We start from the raw sequence: 25211 nt of genomic DNA, 5'->3' as shown, positions 1-25211 counted from the left end.
ATCCAACCTAAACCTCCCCTGGCACAGCTTCAGACCCAGCCCTCTTGTCTTGCTGATGGTTGCCTGGGAAAAGAGACCAACCCCCCCCTGGCTCCCCCCTCCTGTCAGGGAGTTGCAGAGAGTGAGGAGGTCTCCCCTGAGCCTCCTCTTCTCCAGGCTGAGCCCCCCCAGCTCCCTCAGCCTCTCCTCACAGCACTTGTGCTCCAGTCCCTTCCCCAGCCTCGTTGCCCTTCTCTGGACCTGCTCCAGCCCCTCCATGTCCTTCCTGAGCTGAGGGCCCAGAACTGGACACAGCACTCCAGGGGTGGCCTCACCAGTGCTGAGTCCAGGGGCAGAATCACTTCCCTGGCCCTGTTGGCCACACTGTTCCATGATTTCCAGGCTGCTACTGACTGTTCTGAGCACTCCATCACCCCCAGGGTTTCCCAGAGCTCCTGGCTCACCTGGCCCTGCTGAGGCTGGGCGATGATGATCTGTCCTGGCTGGATGGTGGTGGTGGACGTGGTGGTCTGCTGGCCCTGCTGCTGCCCCTGCACCTGCACTGCTGCAGGCTGCTGGGCCAGGGTGAAATAATACTGCACAGGCTCAGCTGGGGTCACTGCCTGGCGAACCTCCTCCTGCAGCACAGGGAAAACACCGGGAAGTGGGAACACAGCAGCATCCAAGCCCTCCCACCCCACAGCCCAGACATCCCCCCTGAACGTGCCCCGTGGCAAAGGAACATTTAACACCTCGCCTGGAACAGTTTAACTCAGTAAATCTGAAGTGATAAAGCCAAACAGGACCCTCGTTTATTCAGCTGCATGGAAATCAAAGCCATTCCCAGTGAACTGTGGCTAATCATGGAGTCACCAGTGAGATGACGTCGTCACCGTGAGAAGGAAATGAATAAAAAAATCACCACAGCAGAAATCCATGCAATTCCTCACCAGGAAATTCCATCATCACCTGTTATCTCAATACAGGAAGAACTGCAAATGCACCAGGGACTGCAACCAGGAAGATTTACAGAGCCTCATGTGCCACCAAACCCCCTCCTCAGCTCCATGCCCCAGCACACACCTCAATCCAGCTCTGCTGTCAAACCCCTGGGAATAAAAGTCATGGATTTGATGTCAACTGCTGTGCCTTTGGTTAGTTATTTAAATCCAGCTTTTCCAGGCTGAGAACTGTTTCCTGCTGTGGGTTTCCCAGCTGATTCTGCTGGAGTGAAGAACCAAAGGCTGTGCTCTAACTCACTGCTGCTTTGTTTTATCTCAGGAGACAAAAATCGCCGGTGACTCACGATATTTCAGGCAAAGAAGTGGATTTTCAGAGATTACAACGAGTGGTGAGTTGTTAACCCTCAGGAATCAGAATTCCTAAGCTCCCCAGAGCAGCTGGATGTGGCCCCCAGGGGAAGATGCAGCTCCCAGACGTTCACTCCATGGCAGAAGGCGTAAACAATCCTCTCCCAGCCACCTCGAGTTCACAGCTGAGAGTGTAGGATGTTTACACGTGCTACAACATGGCACAGTCCCACTTCCACAGCCTGCTGGACAACCCTGCTTTAGCTGAGCCTTGCTCCTGGATTCCCTTCAGCAGATCCAACTGGGCAGGAAAAGGAAAATTCCCATTAAATGAGAGCAGTGGATGATGTCTGGGTGGGTATTGGGCTCCAGTGGAGAGCCTGTTCACTCAGATGCTGGTTTTTCAGAGGGAGAGTAACTCAAGGTTTATTCCTGGGAGATTTTTCATCAGAAAATCACCCCCCAAAGATTGAACTGATCCCAGCTGGCTGGGAACAGGAACAACTTTCTCAGCCTGGCTCTCAGCAGTGTGATCCCACAGTGCTGCAAACCACCACAACCAAACCCAGCACTTCCTGCTCCTGCAGTTCACTCCTCCTCACTTCATTAATTCCTTTGAGGGAGGGATTAATACCAAACTCAAATTTTCACCAGGGCATGTCTCCAGTGAACCACAAAACCACATGCACTCAGGAGCTGGGGCAGTTCTAAGCCCAGTCCTTAGGCAGGTTATTTCTGGAGTGCTCCAATCCTCAATTCCTGGCTGAATCCTGAAATAATTATGGCAACTGAGTACTTCTCTAAGTATCTACTCCAGGTTCAGTTGCATTTGCCACAGGCAGGAATGGTTTTAAATCCAAATCTGCTTGAACTAACGCTCTGTCCCATCGTTTTCCATCTTTTATTTTCCAGCCACAGCTGGAGCTCCCAGACCAACACAACATCAGGGTTCCCCTCCCAGCTCTTCCACAGAACCAACACTGACTTGTCAAACAGCCTTTTCTGTGGTAGAGATAAAACACAGGTTGTACCCCCAGCCAAAAAAAAAAACACAGGAAGATTTCTTCTTTAGAAGAAATCTAAAAACTTCTAAAAACAGCAAAGTGAGTGGGGCACCTCAAGGAGCAAGAAGTGAATTTATAATGCCAGGATGAACCTGTCAATTATTTCAGCTTAAAAAGCACCTTCAGGTTGCCTTCCCCCACTAAGCAAAGCATCAGGAGCAGCTGTACAGGCTGCTTTGTCTTTTATTTCATACCAAACTGAGGAGTTTTGGATAAATCAGCAGAATGCACTTCCCAGCACACCTGGAATGAAGCCTTGGGGTGCTGCTGATTTTAACCTGAAGCAGCAGGATGGGCTCTCCTGCATATTTGTGACATGGAAAGGTGGTTTTCCTTATTTACCAGACACTCATCCTGCTTCTGGAAAGCAGAAAGTGAGGTTAAACTCAACTTTTCAGGGCCCCATCCCAAAGGATGAGGTGTGAATTCCCTCCCTCTGCCCATCACTTCAGCAGCACCACGAGGACTTCAAGGGGGAAGGGAAAAGAGCAGCCTCCAAAATCCAGGTGCACAGTGGAAATGCTGCTCTCTACACTCAGAGCAGATACAATTCTGCAAGTTATCCAAGATTTATGTTGGAATACAAAAAAAAAACATGCCAAAGACAAACTTCCAAGTCAAACACTTGCCAGAAGATGTTTCACGTCACACCAAACTCCCCAGGGAGGCTCTTTTAAGGACCACCTTGGATTTTTTCAAAGCACAACACACTGCAAAGCTTCAGAACTATCAGAAAAGCAGCTGAAGGGAGCTGTTATAACTTTTTTTGTTACATTTTTTTAATTGCTGGATGATGCTTCCAGGAGCTGCTGACCGAGGAGCAGCATCATCCAAACAAAGCTGTTCCCTGCAAGAGGTGCCCTGATGGTATTCCCAGACTTTTTAACCAGGAAAAGGGATGAGCCCTCACTGAAGTGGCCCCCAGCCCTCGTGCTGAGCTGAGAGCAGCAGCCTGCTGCTGTAAACATCCGACTGAAAGCTCCTTCCAGCACCTTCCAGCTTCCAGTCAAGGATGTTTACAGGAGCACTGGCTGCCCCAAAGGATGCAGGAGGGGGATTTCCAAGCCAGCAAACCTGTTTCTCCCTTTACAAGCCAAAGGATGCAACTCCAAACATCAATTTTTTCACATTTGGTATCAGAACTGTTCAGTGGTTTGTTGGTGTTAAGTAACCCCCCCCAAAGTCAGGCTTCTGTAAATGTCCACTCAAGCTCAATTTCCATAAAAAAACCAATTTAAGAACCTGAAAACTACAGGAAATTAACAGCTAAAAAAGAGAGGTATAAACCTCTGATTCTGTACTGCTCTGTTTTAACCAGAGACTGAAATCACAGCAGGGAAAGGACAAGAACTGGCTCATTTTCATGTCTCACCTGTCGCTTCGGAGGCTTCAGCTCATCCCTTGGAACGATATCGATCAGGAAATCAAACTGATCAAACTTTGTGATTGCCATGGCAATGTCATTCCTCTGCAACAACAAGGAGAAAACATTCCTCTCAGCTTCAGGAGTCTCTTCTGTCACTGGACAAATGAAGTTAGAGCTGTTTATACCTGAGTCAAGGGGGAATGTCCTCTCCCAGGTCCCAGGTTTTGGTAGCAACACCACTTTCTTGTGCTGAGCAAAGCCTCCAAAATGTGAAATAAGGGGCTTTTGCAGTCATTTATTCACCCACCAGATCAGGCTTCCCACCACAGAGGGCTCATGGCAACCACCACAAGCCTTTTTGGGGGAATTCTTCTAAAAATGACTTAAAAATCCCAAATACATCTGCGAAACAGCTTTGCAGAAAGATGACTATCCCTGCATTCCCTGTATTCCTAATCAATATAGGCACAAACAGCTTTGAAGATGGCTATCCCTGCATTCCCTGTATTCCTAATCAACATAGGCACAATCTGACAGCTGTAGATTAGTATTTTGGTTTGGTTTTTTTCTAAATTAAATGAAATAAAAAAGCCTTTCAGCTGCCCAGTTACACTGCACACCATGCTTTGTAGTGGCAAACACAAGTACTCAAGTTCTTATGTCCAAAACATGCCTCCTGTTGTGGAAACATTTCCAAAGGGGTTTGGGGAGCAGATTTTGGAGCAGCTGGAGCAGGAGCAGGTCCTTTACCTGCAGAGTCCTGCGTTTGTTGTCCTCGGTGTGGATCCAGGCTCGCAGGGTGAGCTCTGTTATAAAGATCTGAGCAGCCTTGGCAAACAGCACAGGGGCCTCTGCACTGATCATCTGCAAGGAAAATACAGTTTATTTAAGGCTTCCCATCAGTGCTCTAACACTGCAAAGAGGAACTTCAGCACGTTGGTAAAAATCTATAAAATCCGAGCGTTCAACGTGGATTTGGGGGAGTTTTCCCATCCGTGGGTCTGACAGGGCAGAGTCCCCAGAATTCCCAGGGTTTGGCATCTCAGACTGGGCTGGAAAAGCTGCTTCCTCTGGGCCCAGTCAGATGGCAGGTCCAGTTTAAAAACCTGGCCCTTATTTGACACTGATAATTGTGAATTAGCAGTGATAATTTATAATTAACGTATCGATTATAGTTGACACACTGAAATCATTTGAAATGGCAAAGCAGGTTTGGGGGCCCTGAGGAAAGGCTTGGCCTCCCCAAATTCCTTTTCCTTAAAGAGCATTTAGGATTTTTCACTCAAATTAAGTCTTACTAAAATTAAGCTGTTTCATTATTAAGCTACAGCCTTTTAATGTTATTAAATAACATTCCAAGCAGGCCAGAGACTTTCCCTGCCCTAAAAAAATCTCACCTTCCCTTTTATCATCAAAAATTTGGCACTTGTTTAGTTCAGACACTGAGCTGGGCCCTGGGAGGCCTGGGGTCATCCTTTTCCAGGGATTATGAGAAGCTTCCTTGCACAGGAACACAACACACACTTTTCAGGATCTCACTGAAATATTAAAGGTTGTCCTGACAGTTTAACACTGAGAAAACCAAGAAGAAAGCACAATCCATTCCTTTTTTTTTCTCTCAGGAATTAAGTGATAGTTTTCCAGCTCAAAAAACAGGGAATGCTGGAGCAGCACAAGGTGCAGGTGACTCCTTTTTCCTTCCTTCTGTGTCAGGGAGTTTTCATTCAGCCAATTCCTGTGTCATGGCCAGGGCTCAGCTCAAATACTGGTATCAAACCCAGCTTGTCCACCTCAATTATTGCTGATTTTTCCATAAAAACTGACACAGGCAGTCCACTGAACACCCTAAAGCTTTGTGAAATTTGTGGTATTCACCACAAGAAAACAAAACTGCAAAAAAGCCTTCACCAAAACCCCAGATATGGTTTTGCTTCCCAGCTTTAATTACCCAAGGCCAGGTAAGTTTGCATTCAGGACAGCTGCTAAAAAACCCTTTAAAAATCATAATAATGCTGATAAGAATAATGAAGCTCAAGGAATTACAGCTACAATATCCATCAAAAGGGTCAGGAATATTTTAGGGGAAAAAAACCCCCTGAGTGTACCTTCACATCTTCATCCAGTTTCATGATCTTCTTGATGCGAGCCAAGGGCAGCTCCTGAACCCTGAAGTCTTTCTGCAGAGAGATATTCACATTTGAGAGACTCTTAACTGACATTTCACTGAAAATAAAGGTAAAAAAAAATGCTAAAACCAGTCTGCATTGCCTAGAATTACCCTGGGTAACATCAATTTGTTTTCTTTCAGGTGTGGCAGCTCCTCCTCGGGGCTGAGAACTCTCCTGCCTGTGTTTTACACTGATTTAATTCCACTCCAACCTTCTGGCAGATGCTTGGATTTCCTGTTTCACCCCCAAGCTGAAGTGGTTCTGCACAGCAGAATGTTTCTAATATAATATCACCCCTTCCTCCACCTATTTATATCTGAAACAACAAATCCAATGAAGTTTCCTGGGCCCCACAAAACACTGGAACTCCCAAAAAGTCACGAGAAGAAAATGAAACCAAACGAGAGCTGGATGAAAACTTTGCTTTGTTTGTACTTCCCTGCTGCCCAATCCTAATTTTGGGGTTAAAAACCTTGCATGAATATGTTTTTTTAGGTGGATTTCTCCCTATTTTCCAGGAAATAATGGTGGTTTAGGAGCCAAACTTTGCATGAGGGGAGGCACCAATGTGTTCCTTGGGTCAGGCAAACCACTGAGCTTCAGTGAAGCTTCTCCCATTCCTGAAGGATAAAAAGGGGAATTAAAATAAATCCATCAATCCCATGTGTTGCTGCCAGGAACCTCTTAAAAAGGGAGAAAGGCTGAGGTTACATCCCACTGCATCAGGAATGCAGAATTCCTGCTCACAAAGGGCTTCTAAAAAACAACCAAAAAAATCATCTTCTTAACAAAAATGTCACAGAAAAATAATAGGAAAGTCATTTCTCCAGGGAAAAAGCACTGCAGGACGTGTTGGGGAAACAAAAGGGGGGAAAAAATGCTGAAAATGCTGTTTTCCAGTCTAAATTTCTCTTCTAAATTTCTTTCTGTTGAAGAAAAATATGGATGTTGTGCCTGGCCCAGGCAGGACTCCAGCAGGGGCATTTTATTTAATTCATATATAACATTTTTATGTATATTTAGATACATTATTTTCTGTGTGTAGATATATTAAAAAAAGCTTTCTGTGCCTCATTCTGCAGAGAAAGCTGAATGTGGTGCTCCTGCAACGTGCTGAAAATCAGGATTAATTTGGGGTGGGGGTGTCCTTGCAAGGAGGGCTCAGGACTGTCCCATCCTGATGAGCAAAGTGGCATTTTGGAAGGATTTTGGAGGGATTTTGGGGCAATAAGAAGGTTGGGACCTGCTCTTGGAACACACAACACACTCAGGGTGGCCTTTGCAACCAGCACACAAACAAGTTAAGGGGTTGCTAAGACGTGGAAAAACATCTCAAAGGGTTTTTCTGAGTGGGGTTTTATTGTTTTGGGTTTTTTTTCTGGTTTATTTTTCCTTAAGCTCTTTCCTTTTTAAAGGGCCTCGTGACTTTTGAGACTAGAGGAGAAAACTTCTGATTTGTGACACTTGTAACAGTTTTAATATCAATTTCTGTGAACGGGCAAGCCTCTGAATTTTTCCTTCACCAGAAAGAAATTTAGGACAGAAATTTGGAGCAGAAAACACCATTTTCAGCATTTTTTCCCCCCTCTCTTGTTTCCTTAACACATCCTGCTGGGGAGAGATGACTGTGCCCAGGTACAACACCATTAAAATCTTTATAGATTTCGAGAGAGAGTGGGAGAAATTGTAAAAACTAAAGCTCTTTTATTCCTTTAAGGCCACGACACATAAATCAAAAGGAGCAGGAGGGGAAGGGAAGCCCGAGCAGGACTGGCCCCCACCCAGCAGGACAAGCCTCAGACACCAATTCCTCCTCTTTTCTTTTCTCCAAATTAGGGCTGGATGTTTCCACAGGCCTCCTGTAAGTCCCTGTGCAGCTGAAATGTTAAGCTCAGCCTAAGCCTGGTTTTTATTTCCCCAAGGCTGGGCTCCACTCCTTCCCATTCCCTCCAAACTCCCTTGGGGATTTCCCCTGAATTTCAGCTCAGAAGCACAAAACCAGCCCCCAAAAAGCAGGTGCCCAACAGCTTTCACCCCCTGCCAGCTCACTGGCACCCACATCCACTCAACAATACACCCAATAAATTCCAGGATTTCATTAAGGGGCACAGCACTGGGATGTTTTCCCGTGATCCCTTTTTTCTCCCCCCCAACTCCACTGCCCTCAGTTAACATTCCCAATGAATTCCTAACTTGCAGTGCAATAAATAGATCCTAGGACAGTTAAAAATTAAGCTGCCCATGCTTGATAAGCTGCATAATAAACCCCTTTCATGTGGAGATGAAGCCAAACTCCAGCTCCTGAACACAAGAATTCACTGTGCTGAAAGAGGAAAGTAATTAATTCTGGTTATGCATACAAATTTCTACATCTGTTTCTTTAATCAACTATCTGCACACAGGCTGAAAAAAAGCAGCTTATCTTCAGACTAGTGGATTGGGGAGGGGGTTTTACTTTGAAGAGCCTGTCTTGGACTGGAGTTCTTTTGTTTTCAGGCCCAGGAGAGTGATTTCAGGCCCACTGGATCACAGGAATGTATCAATCTCCCTTGAAAAGTCATTTTTATTATATGCCCTTGTTCCCACATCTCTTCTGGGGATGGAAAAAAATAGAAGCTACTTAGTCCAGTTCTTATTCTCAGCCTATACAGGATTTTTTTTTCCCTTAATCGAGCATCTTTAAATTAATAAAGCACCTGGTAAGGACACACTTGGCATTCAAGATTCTCAGCATTTCAAGCTTGTCAAAGGAGATGGTTCTGGAATAGGGCAGAGAAGTCTAAAGCCCAAAATCCACTCACAAAATTGGGATTCAAAGGTGAATTACGGAGGGGGGGAAGTTGGATTTTGAACAGTGAGCTCCCCAGGGCCTGTCCTTTGGTGTGGCCAAGGGATGCCTGAGATGCTGCTCACACGTTTATAGTCCAGGATGTGAACAGGAACATCATGGGGGGTGTATCCTCAAATCCCTCCTGCCAGCTAAAACAGCCTCTGGCAACTCCACTTCTACCTGGGGCTATTTTAGATTCCCTTCTCTTTTCCCCTCACAAGCAGAATTCCCCCTGGGATTCTCCAGGGCACAGCCACAGCCACCACTGAGCCTGTTCAACCAACCTTTCAATCCCTTTGTCCTCTCATTCAGCCCAGGAGGAGCTGAAGGTTTGACTGCTGATGCCACAGAGGTTGTGACTCCCCAGCCCTGCAAGTGTCCAAGGCCACGTTGGACTTGGTTTGGAGCAACCTGGGATGGTGGAAGGTGTCCCTTTAAGGTCCCTTCCAACCCAAACCATGCCATGATGTTGCTGGTATCTCCATTTTTGGGGGATTTGGAGCCCACAGCCCCTCCTGGGTGATGATTTATCAGCTCCTAAGGCCCTCTTGTCCAGTGTAAACAGTTTTACAGGATCCCAGAGCAGCAGGACTTATGTCCAAGCTGAGGTTTATTTTGCTCCCAGGTCCTTTTCCCTGGCAGTTGTCCAGGAATTGCCAGTCCTGGGGCCACTCACCACGGTGAGGTTCCTGATCTCCTCCATCACCCGAGGCCAGAAGGACTGCAGGCTCTGCTGGGCATCGCTGTTCCCAGCTGTGCCAAACCCCCCATCCGTGGACATCCTGGGACCTGGGGGAGACAAAACCAGGAGTGAGCAACGAGGGAGGGCAGGAGGCAAAGGATCCCACCCACAGGACAAAGGGGAATGGCTTCACCTTGCCAGGGAGCAGGGTCAGACGGGATATTGGGAAGCAATTCCTCCCTGGGAGGGTGGCAAGGCCCTGGCACAGGTTGCCCAGGGAAGCTGTGGCTGCTCCATCCCTGGAAGTGCCCAAGGATGGGGCTCTGAGCAATCTGGGATAGCAGAAAGTGTCCCTGCCCATGGAAGGGGCTGGAACAAGATGATCTTCAAAGGTCTTTGGGTTCCAACCCAAAGTGTTCTGCGATTCTGTGATTCCAAGCCCCAAGAATTCAGTAAAAAGGGCCAGCCTGGCTAATCCCTCTGGAAAACTGTCCAAATAAGCTACAACAGAACCAATGATTTGGGTTTTTTTTTCAATTTTAATTTATTTTTCCAAAGATTGAAAAAGAACATTTAAGAAGTGTAACAGACAGTCGCTTCCGTGCCTGTCTGAAAGTGTCACCTTTTGGGGCTTTACACCAGTTTTAAAATCCCTCTTTTCCTCAGGTATAATCAACAGGAGAAATGAACACTCTGCACAGTGTGGAATAATATCCAAAGCACAAAGATTTTAACATTCAAATCTTTTAATTGGAACCAAAGCCAAGGCACGGGGCTCTCTGCGACTGCAGGGTGTTCCGAGCGTGCTTATTATTCCATTTATCCCCGAGGAAGCCTGGGCATTCATCAAGATTTGCATCCCTGCAAACAGCTTGATTTGCAGGGTGCACCAGCAGTGAACAGGGAGAAAACAAAGGGATAATAACTGGGCTCAGACTCTCCCTCCATCCAGGCTGGGATGGTGGGTGGTGGGGACATCGTGCTCAGGTGACCCAGTGACACTCTGCAGGGGTGGGTCAAGTTCCAGCTGACACAATTCCTTCCTCCCCAGGAATTCCTAGATCAAGCTGTGCCTTTTTGACGAGGAACTCTTAAAGCAGTTCCAGTTAACATCAGCATCAAGGCAGACACACAGCACGGGAATCCCTTGGAACACCAAGGCCAGCTCTGCTGGCTGTGCCTGTGTGACAGCAGCACGTGGCTCCGGCAGCATTCCCAATGGGATGGCAGCCTGGAAGGATGGGGGACAGGTGCCAAAAGCACAGGGCCTGCTGAGACACATCCCAAGAGGATGGGACTCGGTGATTCCCAGGCACTGAGAGCAGCTTGGGAACGCCAGGAGAGCCCCCAGGGGCACCCAGAGCAGCTCAGGAATGACACACAGAGCCCCTGGACAGACAGTAAATCCCTGTGTCTCCCACAGCAGAGGGGAAGGTGCCACAATTCCCACAGGGAAAGATTTCCAGCTACATGTGGATATTTGTGTGTCTTTTTCCACTGAGCAGCTTCAGCCCCAACAAAGGCACAACCCTCTGCTCCTGATCCTATTCCACATAAAGGTTTATTCCAGCCCTCCCTCGATCCACAGGGAATCACCACCAATCCACAGGGAATCACCACCAATCCACAGAGACACCAGGAATCCCCAAATCTGCCATTCCAAGGCAATGAGCATCTCTCACACGTTCCTAAGGGCTCAAAGGCACGGATGGCAGACAATCAGCTCGGCACCTCCTGCAGCCTCCACTTCCCAAGGCAGAGAATGAGCTGCTGGATTTTAATTCCAGGGTGTGGGAATCTGACAGGGAGTGACAGGGAGGACGTCAGGAGGTTGTATTTTCAGTCTCAAAGCAAGACAGGAAGAATTCCAGGTAAGGAAACTATGGAAATAAGTGACTGACAAGTTACCTGCTGACTCTTCAACAACTATTTGCATTATAATACAGCCTGCCTACAAAGTGAGGTATTTCAAGTATTTATAAGAAGATACAAAGATATAAATATTCCAATGAGTGTTAAATTGGCTCTCCCTCACCTTGATCTTTGTCAAATGCAGACAAAAAATAGTTTAGGCACATAAATAAAAGCTAATCCTTGAAAACCTGCTCCAGCCTGGCAATATTTCAACACTAGACAGAGTCTTGGGTGCCTGTGGGGATGCAATTCATCTTGGGGACAGGGCAGATCACTTCTCAAGGCTTTCAAAATATAAATTACCATTGCATTTAACCCACTTAAGTGCTGCACTGGGAAATAATGCTGCACACAACCCAACGAAACAACAGGTTAAAACAAAAGGAAAAACTGTAAAGGAGGAAAGAGGAAGAAAATTTCAGCACCACGAAATTTCTTGCACTAAATATCTGTGTGTTCAGCCAGAAATGGTTTGCTCAGGTCATCTATAATTTAAAAAGGTCCTCTTGATGAACACTAAAGAATTCCTATGTTATAACACAGGACTGATTTCAGAAGGATTCTCAGCTACTTTATGTGACTGCTTAGGATCATTTTGTGACAAATTGAGTGAGAGTAGAAACAAGAGTCACCAACAAGCTGATTTTCCTAAAAACTTCCAGAAAAAAAAAAATCACTATATAAAAGCCTAAGCAGGTTAAAACTGCTCAGAACACGAGTACAGGAATTTCTCCTCATTAAAACAGAAATGGTTTGGAGGTGCCTGAAAGCATCAGAGGAGGATTGTCAAGGTAAAAAAACCCAAAGTGTCACACAAACCTCCAGCTCAGCAGTGAAACCATTCCTGGGCAATTAGGTAATTCCTTCAGCCAGGGAGAAGCCTGAGCTCTCTCCTCTTGCAGAAATCCTCCCAACAGGATTAGTGGCAGCAAAAAGCTCCCCAAGCACACCCTGGATAAGCTCAGCCAAGGGAGGAGGATCCTTGGATTTCACACACCTGTGTCTAAACCTGTTTGGTTTTTTGCTAAGGAGCCTGCAGGGAAATGCTACAGCTTCCTTCTGCTCCATCCATCCCTGATTTCCTTCCTGCTGGAGCATCCCTGAGCTCAGCCAAGGCAGGCTCCAGGGCTTTAGGAGCAAACTGGCTCCTCCAACACCAAACTGGGCTGGAGAACAGAAGCTGGAGTCCAGCTTTGGGTGCCACCAAGAGTAACCAGAGCCAGAGAGGAGGTGCTGACCCCACACACACACACTGGGAAAGTCCCCTGAGAGCTGGACATGGCCCTGCTCCCCCCAGCACTCACTGCACAGGAGCTGCCACCTCTCCAGAGCTCCTCCTGGCCTGGGGACCAAGGGACAAGGGCTGGGGAGGTGCTGGAGGGGCTGGAGGGGCCACCTGAGGAGCACTGAGGGCACTTGGTGTGCCCAGCTGGAGCAGAGGGGGCTGAGGGCAGAGCCCAGCAGGGGCTGCAGCTCCTCAGAGGGGCAGCTCTGACCTCTGGGTGAGCAGGGACAGCACCCAGGGAACAGCTGGAGATGTGCCAGGGGTGTCAGGTTGGATTTCAGGGAAAGGTCCTTCCCCCAGAGGCTGGTTGGGCACTGCCCAGGACAGTGGGCACAGCCCCAAGGCTGCCAGAGCTCCAGGAGGGTTTGGACAACACTCTGAGGGCCAGGGTGGGATTGTTGGGGTGTCTGTGCAGGGCCTGGAGTTGGATGGATGGTCCTTGTGAGTCCCTTCCAGCTCAGGATATTCCAGGTGTGCTATGGTGACCTTGGCTGAGCTGAACTCCCAGGCTGAGCCCCAGGAGCTGCAACCCAAAAACCAGGCTGTGAGGTGCTCCTGCAGGAGAATCTCGGGGAGGAGGTTCCCACACCCAGACTGAGAGCAGGGACACCTCACTGAGGGAAAGAGCAGCAAGAAAACAACACTCCCCCCAAAATAACAAACCACACAGAGCAAGAAACAAGGGAATAAGTTGCCCAGAGAGGTTGTGGATATCCCATCCCTGGAAGTGTCCAAGGCCAGGCTGGAGCAACCTGGGATAGTGGAAAGTGTCCCTGCCCATGGCAGAGGGGTGGGAAATAGAGAAATCTTTAAGGCTCCTCCCAACCCAACCCATCCTGTGATTCTGTAACAACAAGGAAGGCTGGGATACACCTGCTTCCCACCAGCCAACCCACCCACACAGCCCGGAATATGCTCCATCAACACAAACATCTTGCTTCCAGACTCAGGGAAAGAGAAACTACAGGCCAAAAAAAGCTGAGGCCTGGGCAGAAAAGTGCCCAGGGGTGATTACAGAGCACATTAACAGGCACATCCCAACAGCTCCACCAGCAGCACTCAGCAATTAGAGCTGTTCTGCTCACCCGAGCACGACACCTTGGACAAACACTGAACTTCCCAAATCCTGGTGCAGCTGACAAATGTGGAACAGCTTCACTTCACAGGAGGGCAAGGGAAGCATGAACACACCTCTGGTGTCCGTGGCTGGGGTTTTGGGGGTTTGGTTGTGACTATTTTTATAACCAGCTGCTGGTTTGTGCTCTTTCCTGGGTGCCCTGGGAAGGGGGAAGCAGCCAAACGGAGCCGCCTCCCCCCGGACAACCCGCCACTTCAGCAGGAACTGAGATGGAAAACACAACCCACAGGAAAATCACTAACAAACCCAGCATCTCTGAGCTTGCAATTCCACCCAGAGCAGGTATTTGTCTGGAAAAACACCAGCCAGGAGCAGCCCACCAGAGCCAGCCACAGCCATTCCAGGCCTCAGCACACGAGTTCGGGAATGGGAACAGAAGGACAACATCCCCATCCAGGGAGGGTCATGTCACAGCTTCTGACAAGCTTCTCCCAAGCTGGGCCTGACTGAGGAATCAACCAAACAGGGTGGGGAGCAGGTCTAAATGAAATTTATCCAAATATCCCAAGGGATATGCAAACAGCCAGAGGGAAGTCATTGAGAACCCCGGGGCTCTTCCTGAAGGAGGGAAGGGCTCGGCAGCAGCATCACGTACCACAGGTCCTGGTGCTGTCAGAAGTGGCAGGTTCTTTGCATACAAAACAGCCACACTCCCAGGATTTAGGTTATGGGAAAGAGCCCCTTGTGTTCCGTGGCAAAAGCAGCACATTCCATCCAAGTGTCTCAAAAAATGGCTGAAACCGAAGCACAAGAGAAGCTAAAAAGAAACGAGACACAGGCTCAAGTGTTTTGCCTTAAAGTCCTTAAATTACAGCTACAAATAAGGAGAACACACAAATATTTCTGGAAACGAATCCCCTCCACCAGATCCTACCCTGAGACAAACACACATTTACCACCTCCACGCCGACGGTGTTTAAAGGCTCCCACCCCTCCAAAAAAACCCTCCCCAAACTCTTCTGAAGTGGTTTCACAACCACCAATGGCCCCCAAAGTCACAAGTTAATCATTAAGAAGCAGCATTAAAGAAAAAGAGGAAATTCATGGCTTGTTCTCTCCTTTTCTGCGTTTTAAACACACTATTTTTACCAGGAAAAAAACCAAAACCCGACACCACAGCACCCAAAAAAAACCCACCCTGGAAGCCTGAAGAATAAAAAATAGAGGCCAAAAGTGAGTGTTTAGATTCAATACTAATCCCAGCATTCCATGATCCTTCCAGTGTGCTGCAGGAACTCCCCACACTGTGTGTTTTGGGAGCCTGTCCTCGATTTAAAAGTAAAATGCACTTGAATGTCTAAAGAATGAGCTCTGGGGAGCACCAAGTGCCAGACACCTGATCCTGCCAGGAGCAGGAGGAACAATCCAGCAACCCACAACTGCTTCCCTGAGAAGAACAAATGCAGTTTGATGTGAATTTAGTAACACATCCCTTTAAATGGGAGCAAAGGCTTTGATGTAGGAGAGAGCACCTCCACCAGCTGCTGCTCCTCCTGAAATCAGAGCAATTTGCAGCATCAAAGTATCAAATGGAGAACAAACCCAGAGTCTGAAGTGGACTGTGAGAGCAATCTCGAGCACTGGAGGAATTCTGAAAGGCTGCAGCCCCACAGCACAAGATTCTGCCCCTGTTTGATTTCAAACCAAACCTTGGAGAAGTCGTGGTTAAATGGGCTGAAATTGCTCCCACGGAGATCTCGTGCCTCCCATAACAAAATTCACTGTGAATTCTCTCTGCTTTGAGATCTACTCAAGTCAAGAGAGAGAATTCCTTTCAGGAAATCCCATCAGATTTATTTCCATGTTCATTCCATGGAGGCCGAGCAGCACCAGTGCCCAGCGGGGCTGGGAACTCAAAGGTGCCACAAAAACCACCCTAAATTACTTTTAGTTGCTTTGGGAGGTGGTAAGAACAGTTAATTGGGTTTGTTATCAATGGTTTCTCCTTCCACCTCAACCTTCAGGCCTTGCCTGCTCAATGACATAGAATTATTAAATCAATAATGCAGTGCAGCTCCTTGAGCCGTGTTGGCACCACAAACTGATATTTGCTGACACCTTCCACCAGCCCAGGTTGCTCCAAGATGGCCTTGGACACTTCCAGGGATGGGGCAGCCACAGCTTCTCTGGGAAATCCATTCCAGCCCCTCCCCACCCTCCCAGGGAAGGATTTCTCCCAATATCCCATCTGACTCTGCCCTCTGGAAGTGGGAAGCCATTCCCCTTTTTCCTGTCACTCCAGGCTCTCGTCCAAAGTCCCTCTCCAGCTTCCAAAGTTATCCTAATAAAAAAGGAAGCAGGAACACTTGTAAAATGAGACATAATTGGCTCTACAATCCACAGCAGCACATTCACAACCCAATTATTTCAGCACATCGCTGCACTAACGACCCCGGGGTTATTAAAGCATGAAAACTTCCATCATTATGGACAGGCAACAAATTAAGAATAAAATTACAGCTAAAAGACAGGCCAAAATCAGATTTAACACTGGATTTATTTATCCAAAAGATACAGGGGCTCCCTTCCAGTTCTATAAAGTCCCAGTCAGCCTTTCAGGGGATGAACACGAACTCTGGGAAGTCTGAAGTTCTGCTCTCCATGAAAACATCAAACCCCAAGTTTTTAGACATTTTAAACCAAGGTTTTAAGTAGCTAAAAGGTTATTTCAGGGGTGAAAGGCTGCAGTAAACTACCCACAGAGGATACTGAGCACTTCTTGCTAAAGGCTCTTGAGAGCAGGTTGAAAAACTGTGTTTAAGTTGTGCTGATCTTGCCTTAGGGCAGGAAAAATAAACCAATGACCACTTCAGGGGCCTTCCAGCCATTTTTCCTTGGAATATTTAGCAGGTTATTCCACCTGTGGAACATCAGCTCCCTAAAAACTCTATTTATTCCCTCTGCTTCCACTCCTCCCAGGCACAGGCTTTGATTTAAGCCTGGATCAGCCACAAAGTCAGCGAGAGGCACCTGGATTTCCAATTCCAAGAAGAGACAACTCCTTAAAGAAGGGAAGTTTGGTGCCAGCAGCTGCTCCAGGGCCAGCTCTGCACCCCTCCCAGGGCTCACCTGCCATGGATGTTGTGCTGGATCCCAGCCTTGCCCCTCTCCACCCTTCAGGAATTCTGCTCCTCCCTTCTCCCAGGACACTCAGCAGCTGCCTTTGGGATAAGAGCTGCCTCTCCACTTCCCACTGACAGCAGGAGGGAGCTGATCCCTCTCCACTGGCCAGGAAAACCACCTCACCTTCAGCTGTGCCAAGCAGGATTTGGCTGGATAAACTTCCCTGTTCCCACTTCATTAAGGAATTACAGCCCTGAGACAACCTAGAACACCCTGAACGACATAAAATATGAGCTGAATGCCACAAAACACGAACTGAATGCCATAAAATACGAGTTATTCCCAAGAATTTGTGACTTTAAGGAAGAGGGAAAGGCTGCACCAGCCTGTGCTTCCCGTGAGCTTTGTCATTTTGGGTGGAAAAGTCGAATAAATGGGATGATTTTAAGGGCTGCAAGGTTACTGTTCTGTACTTACATATAGTTCTATTTATTTTTTTTTTCTGTATAAAAATATCCCTCTGCTTCTATTTTCTACAGAGCAGTCAGTGTTCCTATTACTTGGGCAAGTTCCATTATCAAATGGCATCTTGCAAAAGTTCAAATTAATTATTTTTCACAGGAACAGCCCCGAGTCTTTCCCCTCCCTGAGATCAGCAGATCTTCCTTCACTCGAGCAGGACCTGAGCTGCTGAACAGGCAGCCAGGATGGTTCAATCAGGGGGGTTACATATTTTATTTTAATTTTTTTTACTTTATTATAAACCTGCAAATCTCCACCTTCAGTGCAAGAACAGCCCCAGCTCCAAGTGACCTGCTCTGATTTAGCAGGAAGTGACCAAATAAACAGCCAAGGGAAGAAAATCCCCTCAGTGAGATCTCAGCACTGAAGCTTTTGAGAACAAAACAAAAAAAACCCACTTTTTTTAAAAAAACAAACTCCCAGGAAGCTTTGGCAGGTGTCCTGAAGTTTGTTCTTGCTGTCAGTGCCCCTTTGTAACAGCTGCTGGATTTTCTGCCCTTCTGAAGGAGAAGATAAACTGACTTTAATCACTCTGAAACACAAGATAAACTGTCTCCTTTAGCAGAATGTAACAACTCAAGAGTTTAGGGCCACAAATCTCCACGTTTTAATTCACTTACAGCATGGGCAGAGCAATAAGCCCTGAAATGAAGAAAGCACTTCATGTGCCAACTCTATTAAAATACAGATGTCACCCCCATTATATAAATGCAAGATATTAGTCCGATTAAATAAAATAAACCCCAAATACACTGGCTGGAAAGGTGACCTCCTGAGGGCACCCAGCACCTCACATGAACCCTCTTCCTCCTCCTCACTGAGGTGCCCAACTTGGGACTTTCTAAAATGTCCTTTACACCTTCACTGCCTCGGCTGGGACAAAAAAACAAGCGTGGAAAAGTCATTAAAATAAAAAGATGAGGCTGATTTCTCTTCCAGGTTAAAACTTTAGGAAGAAAACTAAAAAAAAAAACCACCCTCTTAGAAAATAAAGCTAAAAAATAAAACCTCCTAGGGAAAAAAACCCCACACAACAGCTAGAAAACTTCTAGACAAAGGAAATAAAAAAACACCTCCCAGGAAAAGCCAGGGGACACACAAACTTCACTGATTGAAATGGGACCTCGAGGACCTTCCTGCCCCTTATGGTGCTGGGAAAAAAAAAAAAGTCAGGAACTGGTGTAATTTGTTAATAAATCCATTTACAGAGTTCCCAGGTTCTTCCTGCTGCTCTTGACCTAGAAAGATCAAGCAGCACCTCTTCTTCCCCAGCCTCCTGCGAGCTGGAGCCACGAAATATGTGACAAATATTGGGTGCAACCAAGACTTCTGCAGGGGTTTTATTCTAATTTATGGTGGCTGCAGGTTCCCTCGTGTTCTGCCAACACCTAAAAGCAAATTGCAGCTGAACATGCCCCACTTTGGAGGCAAATAAATTAAAGCAATTCATTTTTGCTTCAAGATGCTCACAGTGACCTTCATACTCGGGGTGAACCCCCCCAGTTCTGCTCCAGGAGTTCCTTAAACATCTCTCCTTGTTGAGGTGACTCGTGGTGACATTTCTCTTTCTCACACTCAAAACTGTGACAGGCCAAGAAGTTCAATAAGCAGAGATGAGAGGCGCTGCCTTAATTTAAATTCAAATGACAGGTTTAAATTAAAACAACCCCCAAATAACACTTTGGGGCTGGGGACAACTCGGGGTGAAGCCCAAGCCTGTGGGAATCCTGAGAGGAGGCACCAGAGCAGGTTCCTGGGCCTGGACCCACTTCCTAAAATCCCGACAAAAATAAGCTTCCCAGGGAAATTTTGCCAAAACACCACTTTTAAGGCCACAACGAGCAAGGAGGGAGGGGGGAGAAGGGCGAGGGCACACGGAGCTGTGTCACCGCGGGAGGACAGGACAGAGCAGCAGCTCCCAGCATCTCCCCCAAGGAATGCCTGCAACGTGATTCACCTCCCCGGCCGAAAACTAACTTTAATCGGGATCTCCCGGCTCTGCCCCGGTGTCCGGCGGGACCGGCTCCGGTTTTTTTTCCCCCCACCTCGCGGGTTTTTTTTTTGTCGTTTTATCTTTTCTCCCCCCCTCGGTCCAAAGTGCCGCGAACAAACTTTGTCCTTCACCGCGGCGGCTCCGAGCTCTGGCATTTCAAGGTCACTCGTGCAGGCCCCGCTCCAAGTTGTGCTGCGGCGGCGGCGGCGGCCGGGGGGTCCCCGGGAGGGGTCCCGGGGGGGGTCCCGGGGGGGGTCCCGGAGCCCCTTTGGGCTGCGAACCCCCCCCGTTAATCGCTGCCCCCCCCGCTGTCAGCGCCGCCCGTGACCTTCGGGGGGTGCGGGGGGGTGCTGGCGATCAGAACGGTAACAAAGGGTGGGTCGGGCCCGCCGGGGGTTTCGGGGTGCGGGGGTCCCGCTGCCCCCCCCCCCCCTCCCCGGGTCAAGGGCAGCGGGGTGGCCCCCCCGCGCTGGGGGCACGGCGGGGAAGGCAACCCGCTGCTTTTACCCCCCTTCCCGCACCCCCCCGCGCCGCGGGGACCACCGGGGGGGGTCACCCCGCGGTTCTACGCGCCCCTCGCCCCCCCGCCCCCCGAGGACACGCAACACCGGGACGAGCATCCCCCGCGGCACCCGCGGCCTGTCCGCCCCCGCAGCGCCGCGCGGCGCCCCCCGGGCACTCACCGGCGGGCGGGGGGCGGCGGCCATGCCCCCTGCGTGCGGCGGTGCCCCCGCGGGGCCGGGGCCGGGGGTCCCCCCTCCCCACAAGGGCCGGGCCGGGCCGTGCCCGCGGCCCCTTTAACGGCGGCGGCCCCGCGCGCCCCGCTGCGCGCGCCCGGCCCGCCCCGCGCCCGCGCCCATTGGCTGCGCGCCCCGCGGCCCCCCCGCGCCCATTGGCCGCCGCGGCGGCTCCCCGCGCGCCTATTGGCTGATCTCTCGGCCCTCCCCTCTCAAAACCCGCTCCCATTGGCCGCCGCCGCGGCGCAGCCTCGCCGGCCGCTTCCTGCTTTTAAAGTTACCTTGAGCGGCGGCCGCAGGGGTCAGCGCTGGCCCCGCCCCCCCGCCGCCGCGCCCCCATTGGCTGTTCCCCCGCCCCCTGCCGTTCAAACGCGTTGGGGAGACCTCTGATTGGTCCGCGCGCCCGTCACTCTCCCGGAGGGTTCCTCCCACCCACCCCGCCCACCAGCGGGTCACGGGGGCGGCGCGCGCGCGAGGGCGGCGGGAGCGCGCGCGGGGCCGGGAATCAGGGAATCCCGGAGGATTTGGGGCTGGGAGGGGTCTCTGGAGATCACCCAGTCCAACCCCCCTGCCCAGGCAGGGGCACCTGGAGCAGGTGACACAGGGACGTGTCCAGGTGGGTCTGGGATGTCTCCAGAGACTCCAAGCCCTCCCTGGGCAGCTGTTCCAGGCTCTGCCACCTCCATGGAAAGGAATGAGTTCTGCCTCAGGTTGAGGTGGAACTTGGCTGGGTTTTAGTTTATGGCCATTGCTCCTTGTCCTGTCACTGGGCACCACTGAACAGAGCCTGGGACCATCCTCTGACACCCCCTGGAGTTATTGTATGGATTGGTGAGACATTTACATGGATTGAGGAGATATTTGTAGGGATTGATGGATCCCCTCTCAGCCTTCCCCTCTCCAGACTGACCAGGCCCAGCTCCCCCAGTCTCTGCTCATCCCAGAGATGCTCCAGACCCCAAATCATCTCTGTGGCCTCTGCTGGACCCTCCCCAGCAGCTCCTGGTCTTTCTCATCCTGAGGAGCCCAGACCTGGACACAGCTCTGGATGTGCCTCCCCAGGGCGGAGCAGAGGGGCAGGATCCTTCCCCGACCCGCTGAGACCTCCCGGTGCTCCCGGTGGGAACAGGCACATATTCCCTGGCTGTTATCCCCACGGGAAGGACTCCTCCACGGGAACCACCCCGGATCACACACTGACACTCCCACGTGTCTCCAGAGACCAACAAACAACCCACGGGATGAGAAAAAAAACCCCACAGGTTTCTTTCCCAACTCCCTGGTTCGGCAGGTGATCCCTCCGACATTCCCGGCATTCCCACCCCCAAACACCAACAATTCCCTGCACAGCCTTAACCACACTCCAGCCTCACCCTCCCCGAGCCTCCAACACCCCTTTGGAAAGCTGGGAATGTCGTGCTCCCAAAGGACAGGGTGGTGTTTTATCCCAGGGACACACACAATTCCCAGCAGGTTATCAACAACACCCCAAGGGATTTCCAGCATTCCAATCCGTAATTTGCTGCTCGGAAAGACCGTGCTGACGGGATTATCCAGAGGAAAAAATATTGGGAAGCACAGCCAAGGCTCGACTAGTCCTGCAGATTAAATCAGTTTGAATCTGATAGCAAGGGGAGATTAATTTAAAAATAGACCTTCCCGGTGGTTTGGTCAATACAAGTGGTTAAAACATGACTTTAAAATAAATAAATACACTCCGTTCTCTTCCTGTGTCATTCCTCAGATAAAAGCCTGGGCCTGGAAGCTGCGGAATTCTGACTATTGGAGGTATGTGAGGTACTTTTGGTGGTATGAAAAACAAACCCCAGCAGCCCCAGCACCCTTCCTGCAGAGCACAGGAATGCCTGGTTGGAATTCCGACTGCCCAAACACATTCCCGTGTGCTCTGTCACATCCCAAGGGACCCCCCGTCACTCTCCTGCTCACAGGAATTTCAGGAACAGCCCCGGGAACAACCCAGCACAGCCACTGAGCTGCTGCTCACAGAGTATTTCATAATTCTACATGACAGTGAAAACTCATCAATTTTGGGATTAGTAAAGAGGGGGAAAAACCCCACCTAACTTAATTTTGGGAAGTCCCAAAGTAAAGGGTTTATTTGTGGGGAAGACCCCACTAAAATAATTTTTGGGAGGCCCTACTGTAAAGGGTTTATTTCAGTCATTGCAGCTGTTCTTGCTCTGGAACCACAAAGGGCTGAGGTGACACCTGGGAATTGCTGAAATCCTCCTGGAAAGATTTAACCAGGATCTAAAGGGAAGGGACAAAAAGGATGGAGAGACCTGGAGTGACAGGACAAGGGGGAATGGCTTCCCACTGCCAGAGGGCAGGGGTAGATGGGAGACTGGGAAGGAATCCTTCCCTGGGAGGGTGGGGAGGGGCTGGAATGGATTTCCCAGAGAAGCTGTGGCTGCCCCATCCCTGGAAGTGTCCAAGGCCAGCTTGGAGCAACCTGGGAGAGTGGGAGGTGTCCCTGGCCATGGCAGGGGTGGGACTGGAGATCTTTAAGGTCCCTTCCAACCCAAACCACTCTAGGATTCTGTGAACTAAAGCTACTGGAAAAACAAGGAGAAAGGAACGTCCTGAACTCCCTCACCTGTCCCTGCCCTTTGCAGGCTGTGCCTTTCCAAGGAACGTGTCCCTGCACATTATCCCCGTGGGGCAGGAGAACGTGCAGGGACAAACACGGCTTATCTTGGGAAAGGACAAAATAAGGAGGCCCAGAACAGCCAGGCAGGGGGAATGACCCAGCCCCAGGTCCCCAGGCAACCACAGCTCCCGGGGAACCGGCGGGATCTCACCTCATTCCCACCCAGAACCAGGAGCTCCAAGGGCTGACTCAAGGCACCACTTTGTGCCTTGACCAAAAACCCCGTGTTCACCCCAAAATGTAGAATCACAGAATATCCTGAGTTGAAGGGACCCCCAGGGATCATCCATCCAACCCCTGGCCCTGCACAGACACCCCAACAATCCCACCCTGTCCCTCAGAGTGTTGTCCAAACCCTCCTGGAGCTCTGGCAGCCTTGGGGCTGTGCCCACTGCCCTGGGGAGCCTGGGCAGTGCCCAACCAGCCTCTGGGGGAAGAACCTTTCCCTGAGATCCAACCTAAACACAGCTCCAGGCGTTCCCTGGGTCCTGTCCCTGGTTATGACAGAGCCTGGTGTGACATCCCACCCCAGGGTGTCACCACAACACCCCAGGGACGGTACCTGGGCCCAGGTAAAGTGGAGGCTGGAAGAGAGCCCAGATCACCTGAGGACAAACAGACCCAGCAGGAATAGCCCAGTCCAAAAACAGCACCTAATTTAAGGAGGGCAGGGATAAACCTAAGAAAAGAGAAGGGATGTTGCCAAGGGCAACAGCAGGCAGGGATGTGGGATGGCCCAGGAGGGAAGTTTTGTAGGACTGGAGGGAAAGGGAACCAAAAGCTCATGGGTCATTTGCTGCAGCCAGACGAGGTTTTTAATCACCCATGCTCAGCCTGCAATGGAGACAATTTCTTCCTAAAAATCCGATTTCTTCCTAAATACATGGAGAACATGTCACTCCACAAGACAAGGGTCTCAAAGGGTGCTATAAAGAGTCACATTCCAAAAGAAGGCACTGTCGTTTCTTCTGTGAAAACCCAAAGTCTGCCAGAGCTCCAGGTCCTGGAGCTGGCCCTGGGACACAGCTCAGCCACCACAAAAGCCAACACTGTCACCCCCATTGTCCTGCACCCCCCACCAGCCCTGATCCCCCAAACACCTGCCCAGGGAATGCTGCAGCTGGAGAAGGAACCGACCTGAGTGAAATCCCACCAGGCCAAAAGAATTCCCTTTGATCCAGGCCACACCCACACTGCTTACAGTGTATGGGGCATTTCTTTTATTCCCTCAGCTCAGGAAAAAGCAGGATTTAGGGAGACCATATTTATGTGCAAGTGTCTTCACAGCTCTCGGTGCTTTTAGGTTTTAAACACAGATTAAACAACCCCTCGGGTATTACCAGAGACACCACAGCTGCCTCTCCCCCTCTTTCTGCCAAGCACTGTGGCAGAGTCTGGAGCAGCTCCTTAAGGCTTGTGGGGCAAAAAAACCCCGAAGTTTGGTAAAACAGAATCAGAGAATCATGGAATGGTTTGGGTTGGAAGGGAATTTGAAGATCACCCAGCTTCACCCCTGCCATGGGCAGGGACACCTTCCTCTATCCCAGGTTGCTCCAGGCTGGCCTTGGACACTCCCAGGGATGGGGCAGCCACAGCTTCTCTGGGCACCCTGTGCCAGGGCCTCACGTCCCTCACAGGGAAGGATTCCCTCCCAATCTCTAATCTAAATCCAAACATCCGAGTTCCTCTCTACCCCTTCCCACCCTCTTCTCAAGACAGGTCAGGATCACAACAGGCCTTGGAACCACAGAATCCCAAAATGGTTTGGATTGGGAAGGGCCTTAAGGCCCATCCAGTCCCACCCCCTGCCACGGGCAGGGACACCTTCCACCGCCCCAGGTCGCTCAAGGCCGAATCCAACCTGCCCTTGGACACTTCCCGGGATGGGGAAACCACAGCTTCTCTGGGCAACCTGTGCCGGTCCCTCCCCATCCCCATCCCCATCCCCATCCCCATCCCCATCCCCATCCCCATCCCGGGGGTCCCGATCCGGCCCCGGTTCCCCCCGGCCCGGTCCGACCCCCCCGGCCGGGCGCGCGCGGGACAACGGTCCGTTCCCAGTCCTCTCCCCGGTCCGCACCGCGCGGCCCAATCAGCGCCCGGCCCTCCCCGCCCGCCTCCCCCGCGCGGGCCAATCAGCGCGCGCGCCGCGCCCCGGCCAATCGCCGCGCGCGGCCGTTGGGGTGGAGGGGATGGGGGGGGGGGTGAAGAGCCCGCAACGACCCCTCTCACGGGCCGCCCCCGCCCCGCGCCCCCTCACGGGCTTCCCCGCGCCGCCCTCCCCGCGCACTCACCGGGGCGGCCCGCGCCGCGACCTCCCGCTGCTCCGCGCGGCGCCCGCGCTGCCTCCGGCGCGGCTCGGCGGCGGGAGGCGGGAGGGGAAAGAGGCGGGGGGTGAGGGGGGGCGACCGGAGCGGAGTGAGCGCCCGGCGGCCGAGAAACAAGATGGCGGCGGGGCCGTGAGGCGGCGGGGCGGAGGCTCCGCCCTC

At 50.7% G+C, this 25211-nt stretch overlaps 1 protein-coding gene across 6 annotated transcripts in view; it reads right to left on the bottom strand.

Moving 5' to 3' along the window:
* NFYC (nuclear transcription factor Y subunit gamma) overlaps window positions 1–25187 on the bottom strand; it is a 31624-nt gene extending 6437 nt beyond the window's left edge. For 2 of the 6 annotated variants that reach the window (XM_051794417.1, XM_051794423.1), the window contains exons 1-7: window positions 19998–20128; window positions 14332–14493; window positions 9394–9506; window positions 5825–5896; window positions 4470–4583; window positions 3726–3821; window positions 444–617 (exon numbers count right to left, since the gene is read on the bottom strand). In XM_051794417.1, the coding sequence (XP_051650377.1) occupies window positions 444–617; window positions 3726–3821; window positions 4470–4583; window positions 5825–5896; window positions 9394–9498 (561 nt within the window). In that variant the 5' untranslated portion in view covers window positions 9499–9506; window positions 14332–14493; window positions 19998–20128. Of the gene's footprint in view, window positions 1–443; window positions 618–3725; window positions 3822–4469; window positions 4584–5824; window positions 5897–9393; window positions 9507–14331; window positions 14494–19997; window positions 20143–25016 lie in introns of those variants that run through there. The other 4 variants (XM_051794419.1, XM_051794420.1, XM_051794422.1 and 1 more) reach the window with 4 other exon arrangements.
* Between the last annotated feature and the right edge of the window lie 24 nt (window positions 25188–25211).

Source organism: Manacus candei, unplaced genomic scaffold (genome assembly GCF_025592945.1).
Source record: "Manacus candei isolate 608988 ecotype Guabito, Panama unplaced genomic scaffold, ASM2559294v1 h1tg000038l, whole genome shotgun sequence".
In the NCBI taxonomy this organism is placed as follows: domain Eukaryota; kingdom Metazoa; phylum Chordata; class Aves; order Passeriformes; family Pipridae; genus Manacus; species Manacus candei.
Note: the sequence above shows the minus strand (reverse complement) of the source record. Positions and strands in the feature narration are given on the sequence as shown.